General features: G+C 35.5%; 1 protein-coding gene across 5 annotated transcripts in view; it reads right to left on the minus strand.

Annotated features, from left to right (window-relative positions):
• FBXL17 (F-box and leucine rich repeat protein 17) overlaps positions 1 to 20,254 on the minus strand; it is a 472,180-nt gene that overhangs the window by 294,597 nt on the left and 157,329 nt on the right. For 4 of the 5 annotated variants that reach the window (XM_036846590.1, XM_036846589.1, XM_036846592.1 and 1 more), the window contains one exon: positions 13,979 to 14,109. In XM_036846590.1, coding sequence (XP_036702485.1) covers positions 13,979 to 14,109 — 131 coding nt within the window. Of the gene's footprint in view, positions 1 to 9,049; positions 9,183 to 13,978; positions 14,110 to 20,254 lie in introns of those variants that run through there. The other variant, XM_036846593.1, reaches the window with a different exon arrangement.

Consider the following 20,254-nt stretch of genomic DNA (forward strand, 5'->3'; position numbering starts at 1 on the left):
CCAAGTACAGTGTGCACATATACAATCTATTTAGAGGATTGAAACGTAGTGTAAAACTAACAGTGACAAGTTAGCAAAGATAAATGCAACCATTCAAATTAAACATTAGAAAGATACTGTCAGTGGGGAAATAATCACAAGTAAAATATATGTGCATACAACAAGCAACAGGCGTGTAAAGTTATTGCGACTTTGTCCCTTTTTAAATAGCTACATTTTCAAAATGGGAGACACCATCAAGTAGCAGCAGTGTCTGCGTGGATGTCTGAATGTCTGTCAGGGCCTGCCTGGTGATAGTTTATATTTCTCCCCCTTTAACAAGCTTCACTGTTACATGTTACACTGTACTTGGAGACGGATGGCTGCCAAAAGCCATCACCAAAAAAGAAAACAAAAACAAAGCTCCTCTATAACATAATGATGTCTCAGTACTGGAAATAAACTCATAAAAGAAAAATCTTAGAAACAAAAAGAAGATGTTAAAAAAAAAAAAAAAGAAGATGTACATCTATTTAAAGATATAAATTACTAAACATTTCTAATTCCAATAAGACCATAATATGCAAAATATTAACTGTGTGATAAGTAATATATATTTCTTTGAAGATATTTATCCCACAAACGTCTATAAATCTGCAGAAAAAAATGTTACAGAAAAACCCTTCCTTTTTTTCCCCAAATCATTACTAAATTTAATGAAGAAAGCCAGGGCATTGTCTTGACATATTTTGTCATCCCCTTTCCAAATAAACTGCTGCCACAAGGAGATGATGTTTCTCCAGGATTTTTCTCCCCTTGTCTTCATTCAGTTTTTTTTTTAATCCAGCAAGGTTAACATGTTGTCAGACTAAAACTGTATCCAAGTACCTCACACATAAACCACACCGCTGTTAGAGAATTCAGTGTGTGCGTCTTTAACTCTTCAATTACATTTATAATGCATTTTTAAAGGCTATGTCTATATTCATTAAATGAACTTGACTCTTTTGACTGACTTATTTTGATTTGCTCTATTTCTTGATGAATGTGAACAGTTCATTTTCTTTTTCTTTTACCTTGAACATAAGCTTACGTTTACTAGGTTTATTTATATTGCCATCTAACCAATCAACACACATTTACTAAACTTCTGATTAGGAGCCCAGGACTATAGAAAAGTCAAAATTCCCAGATACAGTTTTAATTCCTATGCTGTTATCAATGTCACATTCTAAGAGATTTACAATCCATCTGCGTGTAAGTTAAAACTAAAAGAAAAAAAATGCAACCTACTCTCTCTCCTCTCCCCAAACGCAGGAGTCTCCAGATATATACTCACACAAAACAAAATATTCATCTCTGTGTGTAATACAACAAAATATCAAAATATTAAAATACACTGGTAATTCGCTAATGGAAAAAAAGATTAATCAAAACCAAAAATAGGAATTGAGCTTAAATTCAAGTTAAAAGGAAAACAAATGGAAACTGTATTTCCCAAATGAAACTACTTCTCCAAATACCATAATAAATCATGGAGGAAATGCTCCCAGGCTTCATTTAACAGGCAATAAAACCCTGAGGCAGGTCTGATTAGTGTGGTGCTATAGTAAATGGTAAGATGAGATATGATATACATGTCAGAGTCACCCACTAGTCTTGATTAGTTTATTGATGTATGGTTTCTAAGGTGATAGTTAAAATTTTTTAAAAAAGCATTTCAAAAAATGAAAAGACTACTACTTCTATTTGTAGAATTTTTTGTGGTATTTTCATCATAGGTATTAGTACCATTACTGCCTATAGGCCATAGAAGTTATGTCCTTACGAGACTTATTACTAAAAAACACAGTGTTGAAGGCAAACATAACAGTGATTAAGCTTCAGCCACAATTCTTCTAAAAGACGATCTCCTCTTTTTCCATTTCTCCCTAACTTCACAACAGGGTAGAAAGAGATCTATTCTGAATAATATGAAACGCCAAAAACTGTTTTAAATACATATAAAATCAAGGCCTTATATTTATGTATTTTTAATTTTGTATTCACACTATTCCTTTTAGAAGAACTGTCTCTTTTCCCCATGCATTTTTTTAGGTGATTACCCAAGATTAAATAGTAACACTAGAAACTGCAAATGGATGTTATTTTATTGTAATATTTATTTTAATCAATGAGATGTATTTTATTATAATGCAATTTAGCTAGTACTTATAGTCATAGACTCTACTGGTAGGTTTAACTGCTTATCGCAACCAAATGTATTTTTAAACTTAGAATAAGCTTTTGGAGCTAGTTTGATAGATGAGACTGAGGTCAGGCAGATCTGCGTTCAATCCTGACTGCACTTACTAGCTGTGATGGCCAGCAAGATCTTTTACCTCTCTGAGTCTTTTTTTTTACCTTATCTATAAAATAGGGCATAATGATACCTGTGTCACAGAGTTGATGTGATAATTAAATAGGATAATGAACAAAGCACTCTTGGCACCTTGCCTAACTTAATACAAAATGTTCAACATAGAGCAGCTACAAAGTCAAGGTCTGAATAACAAACTACACCAAAACTTCACAGCTTAAAAAAACTGCTCTTACTTGCTCACAACTCCCTGGGCTCAGCTGAGCAGTTCTGTGGGTTTCATTCACAGTACTGCAGGAATCCAAAGGGTTGACTGAGGCTGGATGGTCTAAGATGGCCTCTTTCACACGTCTGACAGTTGACCCTGGCTGTTGGCTAGACCTCTATCTCCATGTGATCTCTCATTCTCAGAGAGACTACTCTGGGCCTCTTCAGGTGGGGCAGCTTCCAGAAAAGCAAGTTGCAAGGCCCCTTGAAGCCAAACCTTGGAAGTCCCACAACATAATTTCCACTACATCCTACTGGTTAGAGCAAGTCACAAAGCCAGCCCAAGTGCAAGGGGATAGAGAAACAGATGCCACCTCTTGATGTAAGGGTGGTCAATATACCAATGCACAAAGGCATGCATATAGGGATAGGGTAAATATGTGGCTATAATTTGCAGTCTTCTAAAGTCTCCGAAATAGTGACAAATTTTATAGCACCTATGCTGTCTTTCAACTATAAATAATTGCAGAATTCATGTTTTAAAGGCCAAAAAGGAGTACTAGCTTGAGTTTTCCCCAAACTAGAGTAACACTGTTCTGCTACTTCAATGACAGATTCAAATGAAGACCAACATCATTTAGGTTTCTTTGTTCATTTTTCTGTATTCTAGGAGTCCTCCACACTTTTCTATTTATTCTAATCAATATATTTATTTTCATCTGATTTGATATTTTTACCTTCAACATGAAGCTTTCTAATCAAACATTCCACAACAAACAGCATCACTGGGAAATCTGGATGAAGTATGCTGCACTTCTAGAAACTATGAAGTTTTGTAAAAGAATAAAGAAAAATATATCCTTGTAAAAACTAAATATACTTTTGTTCTTCTCCATGAAAGTGATCACTAGAGAAAAATTTAGTTTTGTGACACAGTTAATTAGCTAGGCTTAGAGATCTATTCATACTGATTTAAGCAGAAATACAGAAAAATAAAGAAAATAATTTTTATATCTACTAACAAACAAAAAGTAGAATGCCAAAACAAAACTTGAAATTTAATTGACTGCATCAAATCTAATTTTAATGAATATCTTCCTAAATTTCTTGTCACAGACCCAGAAAGGCACAAAATAACTGCTACCAAGACTTCCTTTAACAGGTGTGTCTCTCAAAGATTCACTCCAAGAGCCACAGTCCTTAATACAATCCAATCTATTTGCTTTGGATAATTTCATGGGGCAGGACAGGCCACTAAACACGCTGCGTGATAAGAATGGCTCCTTAGGGAAGGAGAGAGATGAAGGAAATAGCTACTTGCTGTTTGACAATATGGTGAACAGAGAAGCACTTTGGGGAATGACTAATTCCCCCACTAATGACATTCCTACATTTCCAATGAAGAACTGATTCCTAAAGTTGCCATTTTTTTTAGCTGAGGTTCTGTTACAATATGGCTTCATAAAGAAACAGTTGGAAACTCAAGTCGTTTTCAATTTTAGACAAATTGGTACTGCCCAAATTATAATGCTCAATAAAGGAAAACTTCAATAACATGAGGTATGCCTAATCTGTTTTTTAAGACATTTAAAAATCCTGATGATGTTAGGAGAAGCCACACAAGAACCCAAAAACACGTCTGTTAGAGAAAATGCCACTAGCCAGTGCCATCTTCGGTGGTTATTTCTCCCCCTATGTGAACAAACCTCCTTAGTGTGCATTATTGAAACTAGATAATTCTTCTTGATAATTAGAGACTAAAGATAACCCTGTGCTACAGTTGCTGAAAAGGTAATCTACTCGATTTATTTTTAAAGGGAATCTTGTGTGCTAAAGTACTCCTATTTTGCTTTAATTATTTCAAAGTCCCACATGGGTGATAGATCTACTGTATAGGTTCATATGGAATAATTACCATTTTTGAAAAATAGTGACAATTCTAACATTCTTTAATTATATTGCTTACTAATCTTAATTGCCACGATTTCAAAAGACAGTTCCAAAGTGCATCTTGAACAAACAGAAAAGCAATTAGCCTAAATTAATTGCTTTGCTGATGTGATTTGCAGTAGGTATGCTTGGTGGTTTTGAAACTCCTGCCACTGCTTTCACAAGTTGATGTTCTGATGATTTTTTAGCCTATTTTTGCACAAGAGCAATTAACCAGATAATTGTTCTAATGTGAACCTGGACTTAAATCAGTATGTTTAGGTTCATAGTTACAATTAACCAAATATTAAACATACATTTAAAGAGCAGCACTTAAAAGTGCTACAAGGAAGAATTAAGAAAAAATATGCAACAGTTTTCTCATACAGCCATACTTTTCTCACCAAGAAACAGAAAAAAAGCTGTAACTGTCTCCTCTGCCTCTTTTCAATTAATACAACGTATCATTACATATGAAAAGCAAATGAAGTTTCTGGATCTTCATTTAAAAGTATTCCAAAGACTCTATTAAAAAGGCAGAAACCAACGATTCAACATTAAAACCTAGGTATTGTTCCAAAAACGAAGCTATGGCTTTCAGATAAAAAGCATGCAATACATAAAGCAAGCTCTATCTAAATCAAGATAATGACATTGTCCTCACTTTATTAAGTATCAACTTTATTCAGAAATAAATAAATCTGGAAGAAGGAGGACATTTGAACCAATTGCCTGGATTTCGGCCAGAGTTCAAGCCAAATTTAAAAACAGACTTATACATCCTACAAAAGCAACATTTATAATTCCCTCAACACGTAGGTATTAAATTGCTTCTCTGAGCTGGGCTCTATGTGAGGTTCCAGGGGCTGAGGCTGGGGCAGAGGGCCAAAGATGAAGATGCAAATTCGCCCTTGCAAAGAGAGAGATTCATAAACAAAACATCACACAGCCACACAATGATATATGCCACCAGCAGACTGATGTGCTATGGATTCAGCCAACAGTAACGTGATACAGCACTTCATTACAACCACCATTATTATTTCATCTTTTCTTTAAATATAAAGGAATTCATATTCATTTAAAGGGAAATTATTAGCAGTGCAACTGTAACTGCTAATGAAACAAGTTTGCTTTTGTCAACTTCAGTAAGCAAGGAGTTATTTTATACTAACTTAAATTAAATATTTTATCAGTTGAGGAATGATATACATAAAACCTTTCCATCTTCGTGAGACAAAAGGGTTCAAGCTGAAAGTACTCTGTCATTCTTCATGTCTTCATGTATTCTTTTTTAATTTCTGAAAGGACCATCATACGGAAAGTAGCCCAGGCACATACATGTCAGGTCTGCCATTTTTAATTAATACCAATCAAGTTCCAGCTATTTCTCCTCTGGTTAAACATGTGTGTACCTATCTTCTAAGATATTTCTTTATGCCACTGTTCATAAAATATTTTAGGCTGAAGCAAAATCTCTTGCACTAAATTAATAACTAATCACAGGAGATATTTATCATCTCAAGCCTTTTACAAGGAAATTGTCAGATTTAATCACCTTTCTCATATTTTCACTATTTACTGGGCTTCATTTATCATACATTTTAAAATTTTGACAACAGTGAGTTATTTTAATTACCATTTCTGGTTGGGGATTAAGAATAAGACAACAGCTGGGGGGAGGAGGGGGGAGGGCAGGAAGTCATAAATTTGTCCGAACAGTCAATAAACTATTATCATTTTCATCAATAAGTGAAGATTTTGTTCATTGTTGGTAATTTTAAAATGGGTTTTGAGGTTAGGAAGCCTCCAAATTTATGAGTATACAGCACTGCATTCATCGTCATATATTGATACATTGTGTCCCATTCTTTCCCATAATTTGATCATGAATTCTGATTTCATAACACATAAGACATAATTTGTTAATCCCACAAACTAAGTGCTTAATATATACATTTACTCATCTTTATATTGTGTTAAAAACACAAAATCAGTGGCAGCATTTAGAATAGCACATCCAGGAATACCAATAATATGATTCTATAAAAGCTCTGTTAATTATTATTATTTGCAGAAATGTTTACTTATGCATTATTGCTCACTAGGAACCAAAGACAAAGCAGAAATTTAAAATTACCATTATACGTTGGAGCTATCATAAAAATTCGCATTTTTCTATATGACAAAATGTGAACATAGAGAATCAATAAGACAAACTCATCCACATCAAATCCAGTTTCCATCCCATCTCCAGAATTGGAGTTAAAAATCAAAGCAGGCTGACATAGATGAGATAAAGATGATCTCATATAGACTTCCTTTCAAGTGACTGTACTAGGTTAAATGCTCTAATGTTATATATCAATTAATATTTCCTTTAAAATGATATTCGGCAATTAGAATTATTGAAAGAACCAATATCAGAACCGATACCCAACAGCACTACATACCAAACAATGAAAAAGCACCTTTAATTTGAATTTCATCTGAGGATAAATGCACAAATCGCTTTATCAGAAAAACTTCTCCTTCTGTAGAAAAATATCATTAGCTATTTGAAAAATCACATATGCTAGGAAAACTGTACAGATTAGTTATGGCAGTTATTTTTTACCAAAGGTACTGAAACCTTCAATGAAGTTAACTTCCTTCTTTTTAACTCAGTAACAACTTACTCAAAGTATATACCACCCAGTATTCTCCTTCACTCTGCAACGATTAATTTGTTACAACTGACAGACAGCATTTATAGATAATAAAATATTTGTAAAAGTAAATGTGTATCATCACATGCTTAAATAAAATATCTACTCAAAATTCATTCTGAAATTCTTTTTGATATCAAGTATGAGCTAGATGTGGTATAAGACACAAACACGAGCAATACTTTCTACTTTTCTTCAAGAAACTTAGTAAGAAATGAAGAGTGTTTATAAATGGAGTTGTTGGGGAAAAAAATTGCTTTTTATTACAAAATTAGATGTTTTTAAAATCTACAGGTCTTATCTTAAACGTTTACCTCTCAGATACCCCATATGGAAAAGAGAAGGTAACACCCTAATGATGTTCAGAATGATCACGCATAGCCTGAGGTAGGAGGACCACATAATTGATCATCCAAAGCAGGACATCCGGAACACAGAAAGGAGCAGTGGCAGCACAAGGGCTAACCCTGACGGAATTCCAAAACAACAGGACTGGGCTGAGACTGTCCTCAGCAAATCAGGACATTAGGTCATTAGGTCTGAGTCAGAGTAAGGTGCTGGGAGACAGTAAGCCCCTCGTGGTTAGAGCTTGGACTTTAAAGACACAGAAAAATGGGTTCCAGTCTTGGCTCCACCACTTACTAGCTGAGAGCAGTCTAACCTTTCTGGACCTTAATTCCTTCATTTTAAAATGAGGTTAATTTCTTCCTCAGGGTTGTTGTAAAGATTAAATGAAACACAGGGTGTAAACACTTAGCACACTGTATGGCGCAGATTGTAATAAATGGTAGCTATTATTGGCTGTTGTTATTATCCTTGGTTAAAAAACAAAAGAGAGAACATATTATACCCTCCAACCTCAGGGGCACTACAAAGAACAATCATGGTTTTAAAAAGAGGGTCTAATGGATAGAAGGACACCTAAGACATCATTTTTGAAGATGGTTAGGGGGCCTGAATAGTAGTTACCCCAATATCATACTATTCTTCTAGGGATGGTCTTACAAATAACTGTGACTATAAAAGAGAGTATCAATAAGCCAACTTCAAACAAGCGTCACTAGCTCAGAAAGGCTCCATTCTGTCCCTGCAACTCTCCTACAACTCAGTGAAATATATTTATCCTTTTTAAAAAAATATGAATAGATACAGAATATACTCAAAATTATGTAGTAAATTACGGAAATAACTAAAATTCAGCTTTACTAAAACTCCACCTAACCAGCCCAACCACATTATTAGGCACCAAAAGTATGCAGATAGACTGCTCAGCATTCTACACTGGCAGGAGATCGCTGCTCTAAATACCACCATGGAGCTGCTTCTATGGGCAGCATTATTTTTACCACCTCTTTATTTCCAAGTTTTCATGCCTTTATGGGAGCAAATTGTTCAAACTTCACACTCAATACTCCAAGGTGAAAAGTATTCCTCTCCTCCAGACCACTTAACTTTAATAGAAAACAAAATATTCTCCAACTCAAATTCAACCATGCCTGCTGGATTTAATGGATAGGTTTATCCCCCTTGGGCAATCTTTAAACCTCAGTCTCTAGGAGAATTAAGTAATATTAGGGGATTGAAATGAAATAAAATTCTAAGTCCACTGTGACGTGACCTTCACAGGAAGATGGCAGATTATCCATCCACCCAGTCCTCGAACACTTATAAATACAATATATAGCATATGTTCACAAAACAATTCTTGGAAATAAAACACAATGGGCACTCAGCAAATATTTTATATCACCAACACCTGCTCAAATCCTCTTTGAACTTTATTTCTAAATGTCACCGTTTTTTATTGAATCAACGGAAATTTTAAAGAAGAAACAGAATAAACATCCAGAGAAGATCAAGGGAGTTAGAAAAATCTTTATAGAAAGCCTCATTGAGTTTTACATGAGCCAGGATGCTGTCAGTCTCCCTGAAAGGGGTGGTGGAGTAATCTGTCACTCTACAACTTCAATCTCAGTATACCTAAAAGACTAAAAAGGGCTCTGCACAGAAAAAGAAAAGAGAAAGAATAGTCTTAAGATTTTTCTTAATATTATAAACAAAGGAATTGTGAATCAAATACTAAGCACTGCAAATACATTTTAAATCACAGGTTTGAAGTTGGAGTTAATTTAGTAAACTAGTTCAACTCTATTATTCAGGAAACTGTTTAGAACACTCGTTTGAACACTAAGTGGGAGTGAGTTCTCCATTTTGGAAGGCAGTCAATGAAAACGAAGGTTTTAATTTATTTTAAACGGAATTCTGTCTCCCTCTGTAACTTCAACATGTTGGCCAAAGTTCTGAGGCCTGAAATAATGAAGAACTAATTTAGGTAAACTAATCAACTCTATATTATCTGTTAACATATGTTATCAGACTCAATTTAAAAAGAACTACTTGATTTAAAATAAGAAATCTTTACCTAAAAATCTCTACATTCTGGATTTCAATAAGGGAGAATTCAATTCGTAGACTGGGTAAGGAACAAGTAGATAATATAAAAAAATAGGTCATGCTGGGTGGGAATAGTGGAGAAATTGGAGAATGGCCAACGAGAAAAGCCCATTACTCATCCTGGAAAAACTGTTGACATGAGAAAATGTGGGTCCAATGTTGCTAGATTTGCAACTTTCCCAAGAGAAGGCCAAAATTCAGAATTTTTATGTGAACTACCCCAATTTTTTTGAGTTGGTAACTAATTCAATTTTTAAAATATTGTATAGGCCAAACAAAACAGCTTTGTGGACCGGACTCAGCTGAGCCCACCAGTTTGCAATTTCAAAATGATGGTATTCAAAAGTTTTACTTAAAGAGAAGATATTTATAGTTACTATTCTAAACACAAGTACATATAAAGTGAAAGAGTAACATACTGTAAACGTTATTTTATACTTGAAAGAAACTGGTTGCAACAGTCTCAGGTTTAAAAGTCCTCAAATTTTAGAGTGTCCACTGATGCAACAGGTGCCTTTACATAAATATAAGATTCATACAGCAAATTAACTCCTTAAAGAAGGTATCCTTAGTTATCCATGTTCAACAAACTTATACACTCAACTTTGTTTTAAACTGCAAATTCAAAGAATAAATCTCTAGCTAGGCAAGTTCAACTAGTTGGCAGCATAACTGGCTTTAACAACCAGCCTGACTTTTGCTATGTTTTGTGACTTTAGCTGACAGATGCTAGAGAATCTTTCACTTCTCTTGTATTGTTATCTTCTGTTTTCCTAATTCATGAGCAAGCATGGTCAACTGTCATTGAAAGGATCATATATTAGATAATGGGTATATACATTATATGATCAAATTTTATTTTCAGGACTAACGTTAAAAATTGAAATTAGGGAGATTAATTCGCTCTTTGGTAGCCAATTTAAATATTAAAAATAGCTTCCGTAAAGATCTATTAAAATCAATTAGATTTCACTTAATTCTTCTTGACCAAAAAAAAAAAAAAAAAGCCATTATAGGCATATTACTATAAAGATGCTCAGAACCATTCACGTTTTTATATATCTGTTTTTTACATCCAAAGCATGCTGCTTCTGGACTCTATACCAAACATACAAAAACAATGAAGACCAAATTCGACGTGAAATAACAAAGGATTTATATCAAATACAAGTAAACATTCCAATAAACTTACAGTCAGAGAGAGTAGAGGAGACATAATAACCAGATGTTTAATTTAAATCATTGATAGAAATAGTCAGTGTCCTCTTTTCATAAACCACTTGGATTTTATTTGTATTCAAAAGCAATGGTAAATGTCAAACGACTACTAGACCATCCTTCTGAATACAAGAAAATATCACGCTGTTTAACTCTCTAAACACAAAAAGTCCTTTTAGAAAACAAAGATAAAGAACAGCATGTCTTAGTCACACAGATCAATTCAAGAACCACAGAATGCTAAAAGGTTTCATGAGCTTAACAGTAAAGACCTTCAATTACTAAATATTTTAAAATTTTGAGCTTCAAAAAAAGTTTATTGATAAAATCTTTTAAAATTCAGGATAAATCTTATATCTAAAGATCTGGGAAGAGCATCAAAGTTTATCTTCATGTGAGGAATCCTTTATTAAAGCTAGCAGCATTAAACATAGATCCTTTTCACAGGTATTACGCTTAAAATAGTATCTAAAGGTTCTATTGTAACTTTATTATGGAAGAAAATAATGAGATTAGTTTAAAAAAAACTAAGAATGTTACATATAAATGTCAATTGTGTGTGAACCCAGCTATGAAAGGGAAATTGACTCATTAGCCATTTGCTTTTTCTTGTTTGTCCCCATCCAGTTTTTACTGCAGCAAAGATGGAAAATACGTACAACTGGAAAAGCCAAAGAAAAGTCAAACAAATGGGCTAAATTTAATAGGAATAGTATGACCTTCCGCTGACAAAAGATGTTGAAAGGATTGAATGAGAACACATGTAAAGTGCCTATCAATTACCTGGGTAATAAAGGTTACCTTCCTCCCCTCTATCCTTACAAGGCTCACTATTATCCCACTCATTAAGTCTTATGTAACCTAAAGAGAAAACCTTCTGAGAGCAGCAGGGACTCAGCGCTCCACAGTCTGAGACACAGCACCAAGTATTTAGTAGGGGGTTAATAAATGCCTCCTGATTTACTAGAGGATAATAATAATGAACAAATGTAAAACAGACGCTAATTGATAGGCTAAATGCATTAGTGCATTCCAGTGTCCTCTATACGAAAGGTTGCTAACCCATCTCGGCTAAGTGCTGAAATTATAATTAAGTCTGATGGGAAGTCCTAGATTTATACCAATATAATTACAAATATTACTTAGCTTAGTGATAGAGTATGCCAAGAACAATGAGCTGAGTAATTTAGATGATACTACAAAGTGGGTTTTAATGTTTGAAACTCCTATTACAGTACACAGGATAAGTGCAAGTAGTGTAATTAAAACCTAAAAGAGTCTGATCTTTAAAACTCTACCGCTCAGCCTCATTAAAATGCACGTTTCCTCAATTAATCCAAACTTTTCCATTAAAAACATAAAAATACACTTTCATTCCTTGCAAATAAATCTCTACAGTACAGGTATTTAGGATCAAATACCAAATAACCATTATAATTAGGAAAAAAATGACTGAAATAGCAAGAGGTTTGAGTAGATGGAACCTAAGAAAGAGAAGGTGAGGGCTGCCCACTTTTTCATTTGTAAATACCCAGTTATGGCTAAATAAGCATTTGAAGAGCTAGAAGATGAGAAATCTCTGAATATCTTTGTGTAAATAATACAAACCTAAGCAAAATGTTTACCAAGCAGATAGCCCTTATAATCATATATGGACTGCATCTAATTTACCTCTGTAGGCTCCAAGTACTGAGGTTTCTATGCATGGACATAGAAAACTGTTGTGCAATGAAAGGCAATCGTTTTCATAACCATATTGTGGCACAAATAGTTTTCACCTTTCAACGTAAAGCATTACCAAGAAGTTTACCTCAATATTAAGCTAATGCTAAACACCTAAACCACAGGATGATGTTTTTCATGTACTTTATTTTATTAGTTATTATGAAAAACACTTAAAAGATTATTTTTAAGTTGCCATATAATTGGCTATGTAGGCAAAAGCTGATTATAGAGAATAATTTAATTTTTTAAATTTTCATCAATTTTCTTTAGATTTTGATCCACCTCACATAGTGGCTATTACTCAAAAACAATAAACACCTTTTATAAATGATGACCATGGGCCAATTCTGGATTAGTAAATTTTTCAAGAAAAATTTTACTAAGAAAGAGCTAAGTCAAAAGCTATCACATAATTTAAAGAGCAATGCAGGGTAATTTATAAAAATGTCACTAGAATTTACCATACTTGGGGAAAATGTAGTCTACACGATTTTATTGTTAAAAGTATAAAAGGAAATTAAAAGCGAAAGGGGGAAGCATATTGAATTTAAAGCAATATCTGACACAAACTTAATAAACCTCTGCTCTAATCTGTGAAAAATATTTAAATCTAAATAGGTTCTAATTATAGCTGAAATAGTGCGTTCTATTTTGAAAGCAAAATATTTTTGGTGGCCTAACTTTTTAAAAAAATTTATTCTTGAAAAGTCACTGGGCAAGAATCTTATCTCACGCTTATACTTAAGAACCCACCTAAACTAATCAGCAGTATAGAGTAGTGCTAACTCTGCAGTTGTTTTCATTATAAAGAAGTCTATTTTCAAGGGTTCTTGCATCTTTTTTTTTTCCTTCATTAAATATTTCAGAGAAAAACTGGTTTATCATTGTTTGTTTTAAAAACTACCCATTTTACACTACATATTAAACTGTCCATCACATGACTTTCATTTTCAAAACAAATTCTATTTACACAGAAAACAAAATGTCATCCTTGAGAAAGGATCTGAATGTATAATGTTTGAAACAGTTTCTAAGAACCATTTTCCTTGATAAGTGAAAAGTAAAATCAACACAAAAGTTGCAAAAATATTAAAGTGACAAACAATATGTCTTGGATGGGTGACAAAGAGAAAATTCAATAGACTTCTATTATTATAACTGTTCAGGCAAACATTTGAGTCTTAGCACATAAAAACCTTGTTGCAAATATAAGCAATGGATGGGTTAAAAGTATACTTCTAAATGGTTTTCAAAACTTAAACATATCTATTTTAAAAGTCATGGCTTTATCACATTTTCCTTAAAGTAGACATGCCTTATTATAATGATAATCAGTACTTGGTACATAGAGCACAGGTTTCCCTCTGGAAAAGTATTTTTAAGATGTTACAATGGTTACCTGTCATTTATGATCCAGTTCAGGCAGAGATTGAGAGAGCTTAGATTTTTGCACCTCTTGACAATTTCCATCACGGTTTCATTATCCAGTTCAGTGATATGACGTAGGTCCAAGCTGGAAAGGTTTCTTAGCTAATGAGATAAATAAAATGAAAGATGAGAAATATAAATACTACATTCATCCTCAAAAACTATAAATATAGCTTATTATAGAGTATCACTGTACAATAGACAACAGTCTAGAATCATTTGATTAAACTAAATGGTTACATAATATTTTAATACTAAATTAGAAATGAGGTCAGAAATCTATGATGAACAAATGAATGGCAACAAACATTAAAATCAAACAGATTTATTGAGGCATCATAAAAATCAAAAGTTAGCAATCTAATAGGTGGGAAAGCTGTTAAATCTCTCATTAATTACCCACAATTTGATAGGCTTATTTTCTTTAACATTGTTCCATTTCAGATATTTATCTTCGTGATTATAATGCCACTTTTGTATAGGTTTTCTCTTTTTTTTTTTTAAAAGATAAAATATGAGTAAGTAGTTAATTCAGAGATATCTTGGTGATATTTTATCAATGTACTCCAAATTGCAGTATTATGGGTTGTATGTTCCACTATGTGAAAAGCAATATAAAACATTGTTCAAGAAGTAAAGATTTTCTCCATGTACCACCTTCCCTATTTGTTCACTTTCTCTACTCCTTTCCTGATGTTTCCTGTCTTCCCGTGATGTTGTCTCCAAGGAAAATTAATAATATCATTTACACAAAGATGGTAGTATCTTAATTATCCTCTTCAAATAAACTGTATCTCAAATAAGCTGTTTTTGCTTAATAACATGCAAAGAATTAATTTGGAAGCATGTGGTAGACCAAATAACACCCCTCCCAAGGATATCTATGCCCTAATACGCTACGTCATATGGCAAAAGAGACTTTGCAGATGTGATTAAAGTTATGGATTTTGAGATGAGGCGACTACCCAGGGTAGGCCCAATCTAGTCACATGAGTCCTTATAAGCAGAGAACCTCTCCCAGCTAAAGTCAGAGAGATGCGGAGGAGGAAGATGCAGGGGACATTTGAATTGTGAAAGGGATTCAACCTGCCCTTACTGGCTTTGTGTCTGGAGGAAGAGGGCCAGGAGTCAAGGAATGTGGGCAACTTCTAGAGCTGACAGCCAGTAAGAAATCTGGACTTCAGACCTACAACCTTAGAGAACTGAATTTCCTCAAAAACCTGACGGAGCAAGAAAACAGATTCTCCTCTCGATCTTCCAGAAAAGAATACAAGGTGGGTGATTTTAGTCTGATGAAACCTGTGGTGATCTTCTAACAAACTATGAGGTAACAAATTTGTGCTGTTTTAAGCTGCTAAGTGTGCGGTAATTTGTTATAGCAATAGAAAACTAGTACATGGCCTTTCCAGCACCATCAGGGAGCCCTCCAGGACATGGCAGTCTTCTCTAGGCCACCCTCAAGTCCTGCTGTAGCAGAAGGAGGTAATTCCTGCACGAAGCTGACTTGCAGGCGTAACTCAGAGCAGTGAGTCAGGCGAGCTTCAACCCCAAGGGAAGAGAAGACACTGGTATCGCCACTGCTGTAGGACAAAAGGGAAAGAAACACTCTAAAGCAGCACCATCCCAGAGAACTTCCTGCAATGATGGAAGCGTTCTCTAATTCTGCTGTCGAATATGGTAACCACTAGTCACACGTGGCTACCGAGCACTTGAGACGCGACTAGTGTGAGGAAGGACCTGAGTTTTTTTTACCTTATTTAATGTTGTTTAGTTTGCATTTACTTTTCATATCTGTGGCCAGTGGCTACAGTGTTGGACGGAGCAGCTGCGGAGAACTGGGTCTGCCAGGCACCACGCACACCCTACTCCCCACCTCAGCTCACAGAGGGGCTTCATGCAGAGTCCCTGCCCACTGCTCTGATGCGTGCTGCAGGGCTACGGAGAGAAACAGGGATGGCTAAGAGGGCGAAATGCGAAAAGGTCCACAACAGTAGGGAACGCTTTCTAGTTGAGACAGCAAGCCTCTGTCCCTAAGGCTGAATTCTGAGCCTTCAGCACGAGATTCAGGAAAACCTCTCTGCGATCTGCCTCTCAGGTCAGATGTTCCAAGAAGTCGCCATCCAGTGTGGGACTCAGGACAACACAAGAGAACGGAGGCAGGACCAGGAAAGAAGAAATGGGTTTGACGAAGTTCTTCCTCAAGTTACCATGGACGGAGGCTTTACCAACATCAGAACATGGTTGGTACTTGGCAACCAAAGCATAATGAAAGGGAACAGATGCACCTTTGTTAAACAAACAAAACAAGAAACAAAAACAAACAAACAAAAAAAACAGACTGCTCTGGCTGTCTCAGCAGCTCCATGCAGTTGACCAGTCAGAACCTGGGCTGACTCGCTGTTTCCCCTTCCTCAAGGGTCTCCTCACTCCACTGTCTGAGAGCTATAGCCAACACCACACCCAGAGCCCAGAGGTAGGCTGCCTGGGCTCTAACTTTATACCCCAAACATGGCACCTGATTCCTATCCTTTACCTCTCTACCTACCATAAATAAGGTAGGCTGGTATTAAACAAAACAACAAAAATGTTCTGAAGTACCTAAAGGAACAATAACCAAAAGACTATATAAAATACAAAACAGATAGCAAAATAAGTTTCTAATAATCTTTCAGACATCACTAAAGCCATTTAAAGAATCAAAGGGCTGATGCACGTGCTCCTTGCTATGCTTTCTTCCCTCCCAACTCCTGACGTATCTCCATGTGGTGATGGAAACAGAAATCATCCAGAATAACAGCTAGGCTTGGAGCAAAGCACAAGGTTGTGAGGCTGGTACCCATGTCTTTTATGAAGGAGCAGGAGACACAAGGAGTACAGAGAAGACGGCAATAAAACAGGAGAGACAATGGTAATGCCAAATGGAACAAGTCTCAAAGTCTCGATATTTTGTTAATTATATTTGCTGTTGTTATTTTTCACAAATGTTGGAAGAGTAATGGCCTGGAAGCAGCCATGCAGAGCAAAGAGGATCCTGCCTCCACTTTCTGACCCTGAGAAACACAGTGAGAAAATAAACAGGTATGGTAGGTAAAATTCTAAAATGACCCCAAGGACCCATGCCCTAATATAATCCCTGACCTTGAGTGTGGGCAGGACCTTATAAGGAAAAGTAAAAGGATTTTGCAGCTATAATTAAGATCCCTGACCAATTAAACACTGAATTAATCAAAAGGCAGTATCCAGGATGGGCCTGACCTAATCAGTTGAGCTCTGACAGAGGGTCTAGAGGTCAGAGAGATTCTCCTGCTGGCCTCGGAGAAGTGAGCAACCACGTTGTGAGAGGGACTGTGAAAGGCCCTGTGAGAAGACCACATGGCTAAGACCCTCAAGAGGCCTCTAGGAGCTGAGAGCAGTCCCCGACTGACGGCTAGAAAGAAAATGCGGACCTCAGTCCTATAACTACAAGGAACTGAATTCTTCCAACAACTACATGAGCTTGTAAGAGGATCTAAACTCTAGAAAGAGATGCAACCCCAACTGACACCTTGATTGTGACCTTATGAGACCCTGGAAAAACCAAGTTGCAGCATGTGGACTTCTGACCCATGGATATAGTAAGATGATAAATATATGTGGTTTTAAGATGCTAAGTCTATGGCAATTTGTTGTACAGCAATAGAAAATCAACACAGAAGGGCTATAGGGGACTCTGTATGCTTGAAGAGAAGTCAGGTTTCTCTTAAGACAAGGGGAATATCCTTAGCCACTTTAAACTCTGAGGCTCACTGCCCTTCTTTAGATACGTATGTTCACAAAAGCTTAGAGGGAGATGCTTGCTCCATTCAGCCTTCTCTCTAGGTGTATCTTCAGTGGCCAAGAAAACACTTCCTGGGAAGACAAGCAACTCTGATGTGGTCACTCTTATCAGCTCCACATTGGGGAACTAAATTTCTCAAACCAGTCTTCAATCATGGAAAGATGACTTTAATGGAAATGTTTTATGAAAATGTTTGCATAGCTCCTGGCTTTCATTCAATTCATATTCTGTGAACAGTCACATATTTCCTATACATATCTTAACACCACAAGGTAACTGTCTTTTCACTTTCACTAAACTTTTATTTTTCACAAGATTTTGCATTGGAGCTAAACTAGTAGCTAAAACGGTTTCACTGGTCAAGTTTTCTTATTCTTGATTAAGCAAAGATGAACTTATACATGTCAAGGATCAGAATCACTGTTAAATTTGATATCCCTCTTAATGTTCCCCTCAGTAATGTACCCCATATTTCTATTTTCTATATAAAAATCACCATTTCTTATGACTATAAATGGAGTATAATCTATAAAAATTTTGAATCACTCTTGTACACCATAAACTAATATAATATTGTCAACTATACCTCAATTAAAAAAATCACCATTTTCTTAAGCCACATTATTTTTATAGTTAGCTTTCTTTACAGGGTATTTTTGATCCCAACACCCCCAAAATTTTCATCACTACTGTTCCGGGAACATGTAAAGAATGAAGTAGCCTCTGTGAGTTGCAGGTACTGGGCGGCTTGCTGAGCTCATATCCTGACAGCAGCCTCATGTCTGTACCACAGCCAAATCAGAAATACATGAAATGGACCCACAGAGCTGCTAGAAAATATTCTGAAGCATGACTATTAAACCCATGAATGTTAAGGATGAATTTTGCTACGTGTAACCATACGCATATGTGAACTATTATTAAATATAGCCACGTATAATACACATACAGCATCATTTTATTTTCCCAATTATACTGTATTATAGTCACTACAAAGATGAAAATCATAAAAATTCTATCCAGCCACATAAATATCTCCTACACATGCATATTCTGGGGTCTAGCATAGCTTCTGGCACAAAGTTTCTTTGTGAACTATGACCTTATCTCTTAGCTTCCTTCACTGTAAAGTATCTCATCACAACACTGTGAATGTACTTAACACCACTGAACTGTACACTTAAAAATGGTTAAAAAGGTAAACTTTTGTTATGTACATTTTACCACAATAAAAAAAAAAAAATTACTTCCTCGACCAGGACCCAGCGGGAGGATACAATAAAGTTCTGTAGGAAAGAAAACTTTATTTGTGCCAGATTGGTCCCCTCACATTAGGGAAGGTAACTGAGGACCAAAGAGGTTTGAATAACTTATTAAAGTGCCGATAATAGGGAGAGAGTCGATGGCAAATCTAAACTATTTTTCAGACTTAGGAAAACCCAAAGATATCTTCTAGAACTAATGGAATAGCAAGAAGCAACAATTCCAGAAACTATCTACGTGTGATAAAATTCTAATTCTAGTTCACTGACTCCTGAGCTTTCAGAAATCCTGCATCCATGCCCATTCATCAGTTCAAGGTGGGTCAGATGATGACACTGGGACACCTGTGGCTGATACTGCCCTGTATTTATTGTCCATAAATGGAGCATTCTTTCTCTTCCAATGGAGCACAGACTCAAACATGAGGAAACAGGTTTACTTTGGCTCCCACGTGCCAGCTTTCTATTGAGATCTTGAAGAGTGTTTTGCCCTCGGATTCAATTAAGGCTCATTTTTCATGAGCTGACAGTCACTGACTATGCTTGTGTCACCTTCCCTACGACCATATTGGCCAGTTCAACTTGAAATATGACAGTATCCAAAGGCAGTTCCAGGAGGCTAATTCCTGGTAACCGGCATCATTATAAGACACATACGGAGCACCTCTATGGGATGTGACATTTTTATTCAGAACCCCACAAACAGCTCTGTCAAATTCATCATATTCCCTCCCTTGCTATGGGAATTTCATAATAGTGCCCTCCAGCGTTTCATAAAAAGCTACCTAAAATAATCCTTCATAAACAAATAATTACATTTAGGAAACTGACATTTTAATTAAACTTACTTTCCTTACAAATTCACTGGTAGTCTTGGGTTACACAAATCACAGAGGATTTGAATAAGCAAAGCCATACCACCAAGATCTTTTAAATGCTTCATTCCAATTTTTAAACAGCTTAGTAAGGTATTTTAAAAGAAATTCAAGTCAGAATGTAGAATGCAGGTAGTCAACTTTCAGTTTAATACTGCTTTTATTGCAAAAAAAAATATTACTTATAGCCAATTCAGGTTAAAGGCTAAAATTAGTCAATGACTGTATGGCTGTGTATGTACTTAAAAATAAAATGAGACACTAAAATGTTACCTAGGAAACACAGACTTGGA

Source organism: Balaenoptera musculus, chromosome 3 (assembly GCF_009873245.2).
Source record: "Balaenoptera musculus isolate JJ_BM4_2016_0621 chromosome 3, mBalMus1.pri.v3, whole genome shotgun sequence".
NCBI lineage: Eukaryota > Metazoa > Chordata > Mammalia > Artiodactyla > Balaenopteridae > Balaenoptera > Balaenoptera musculus.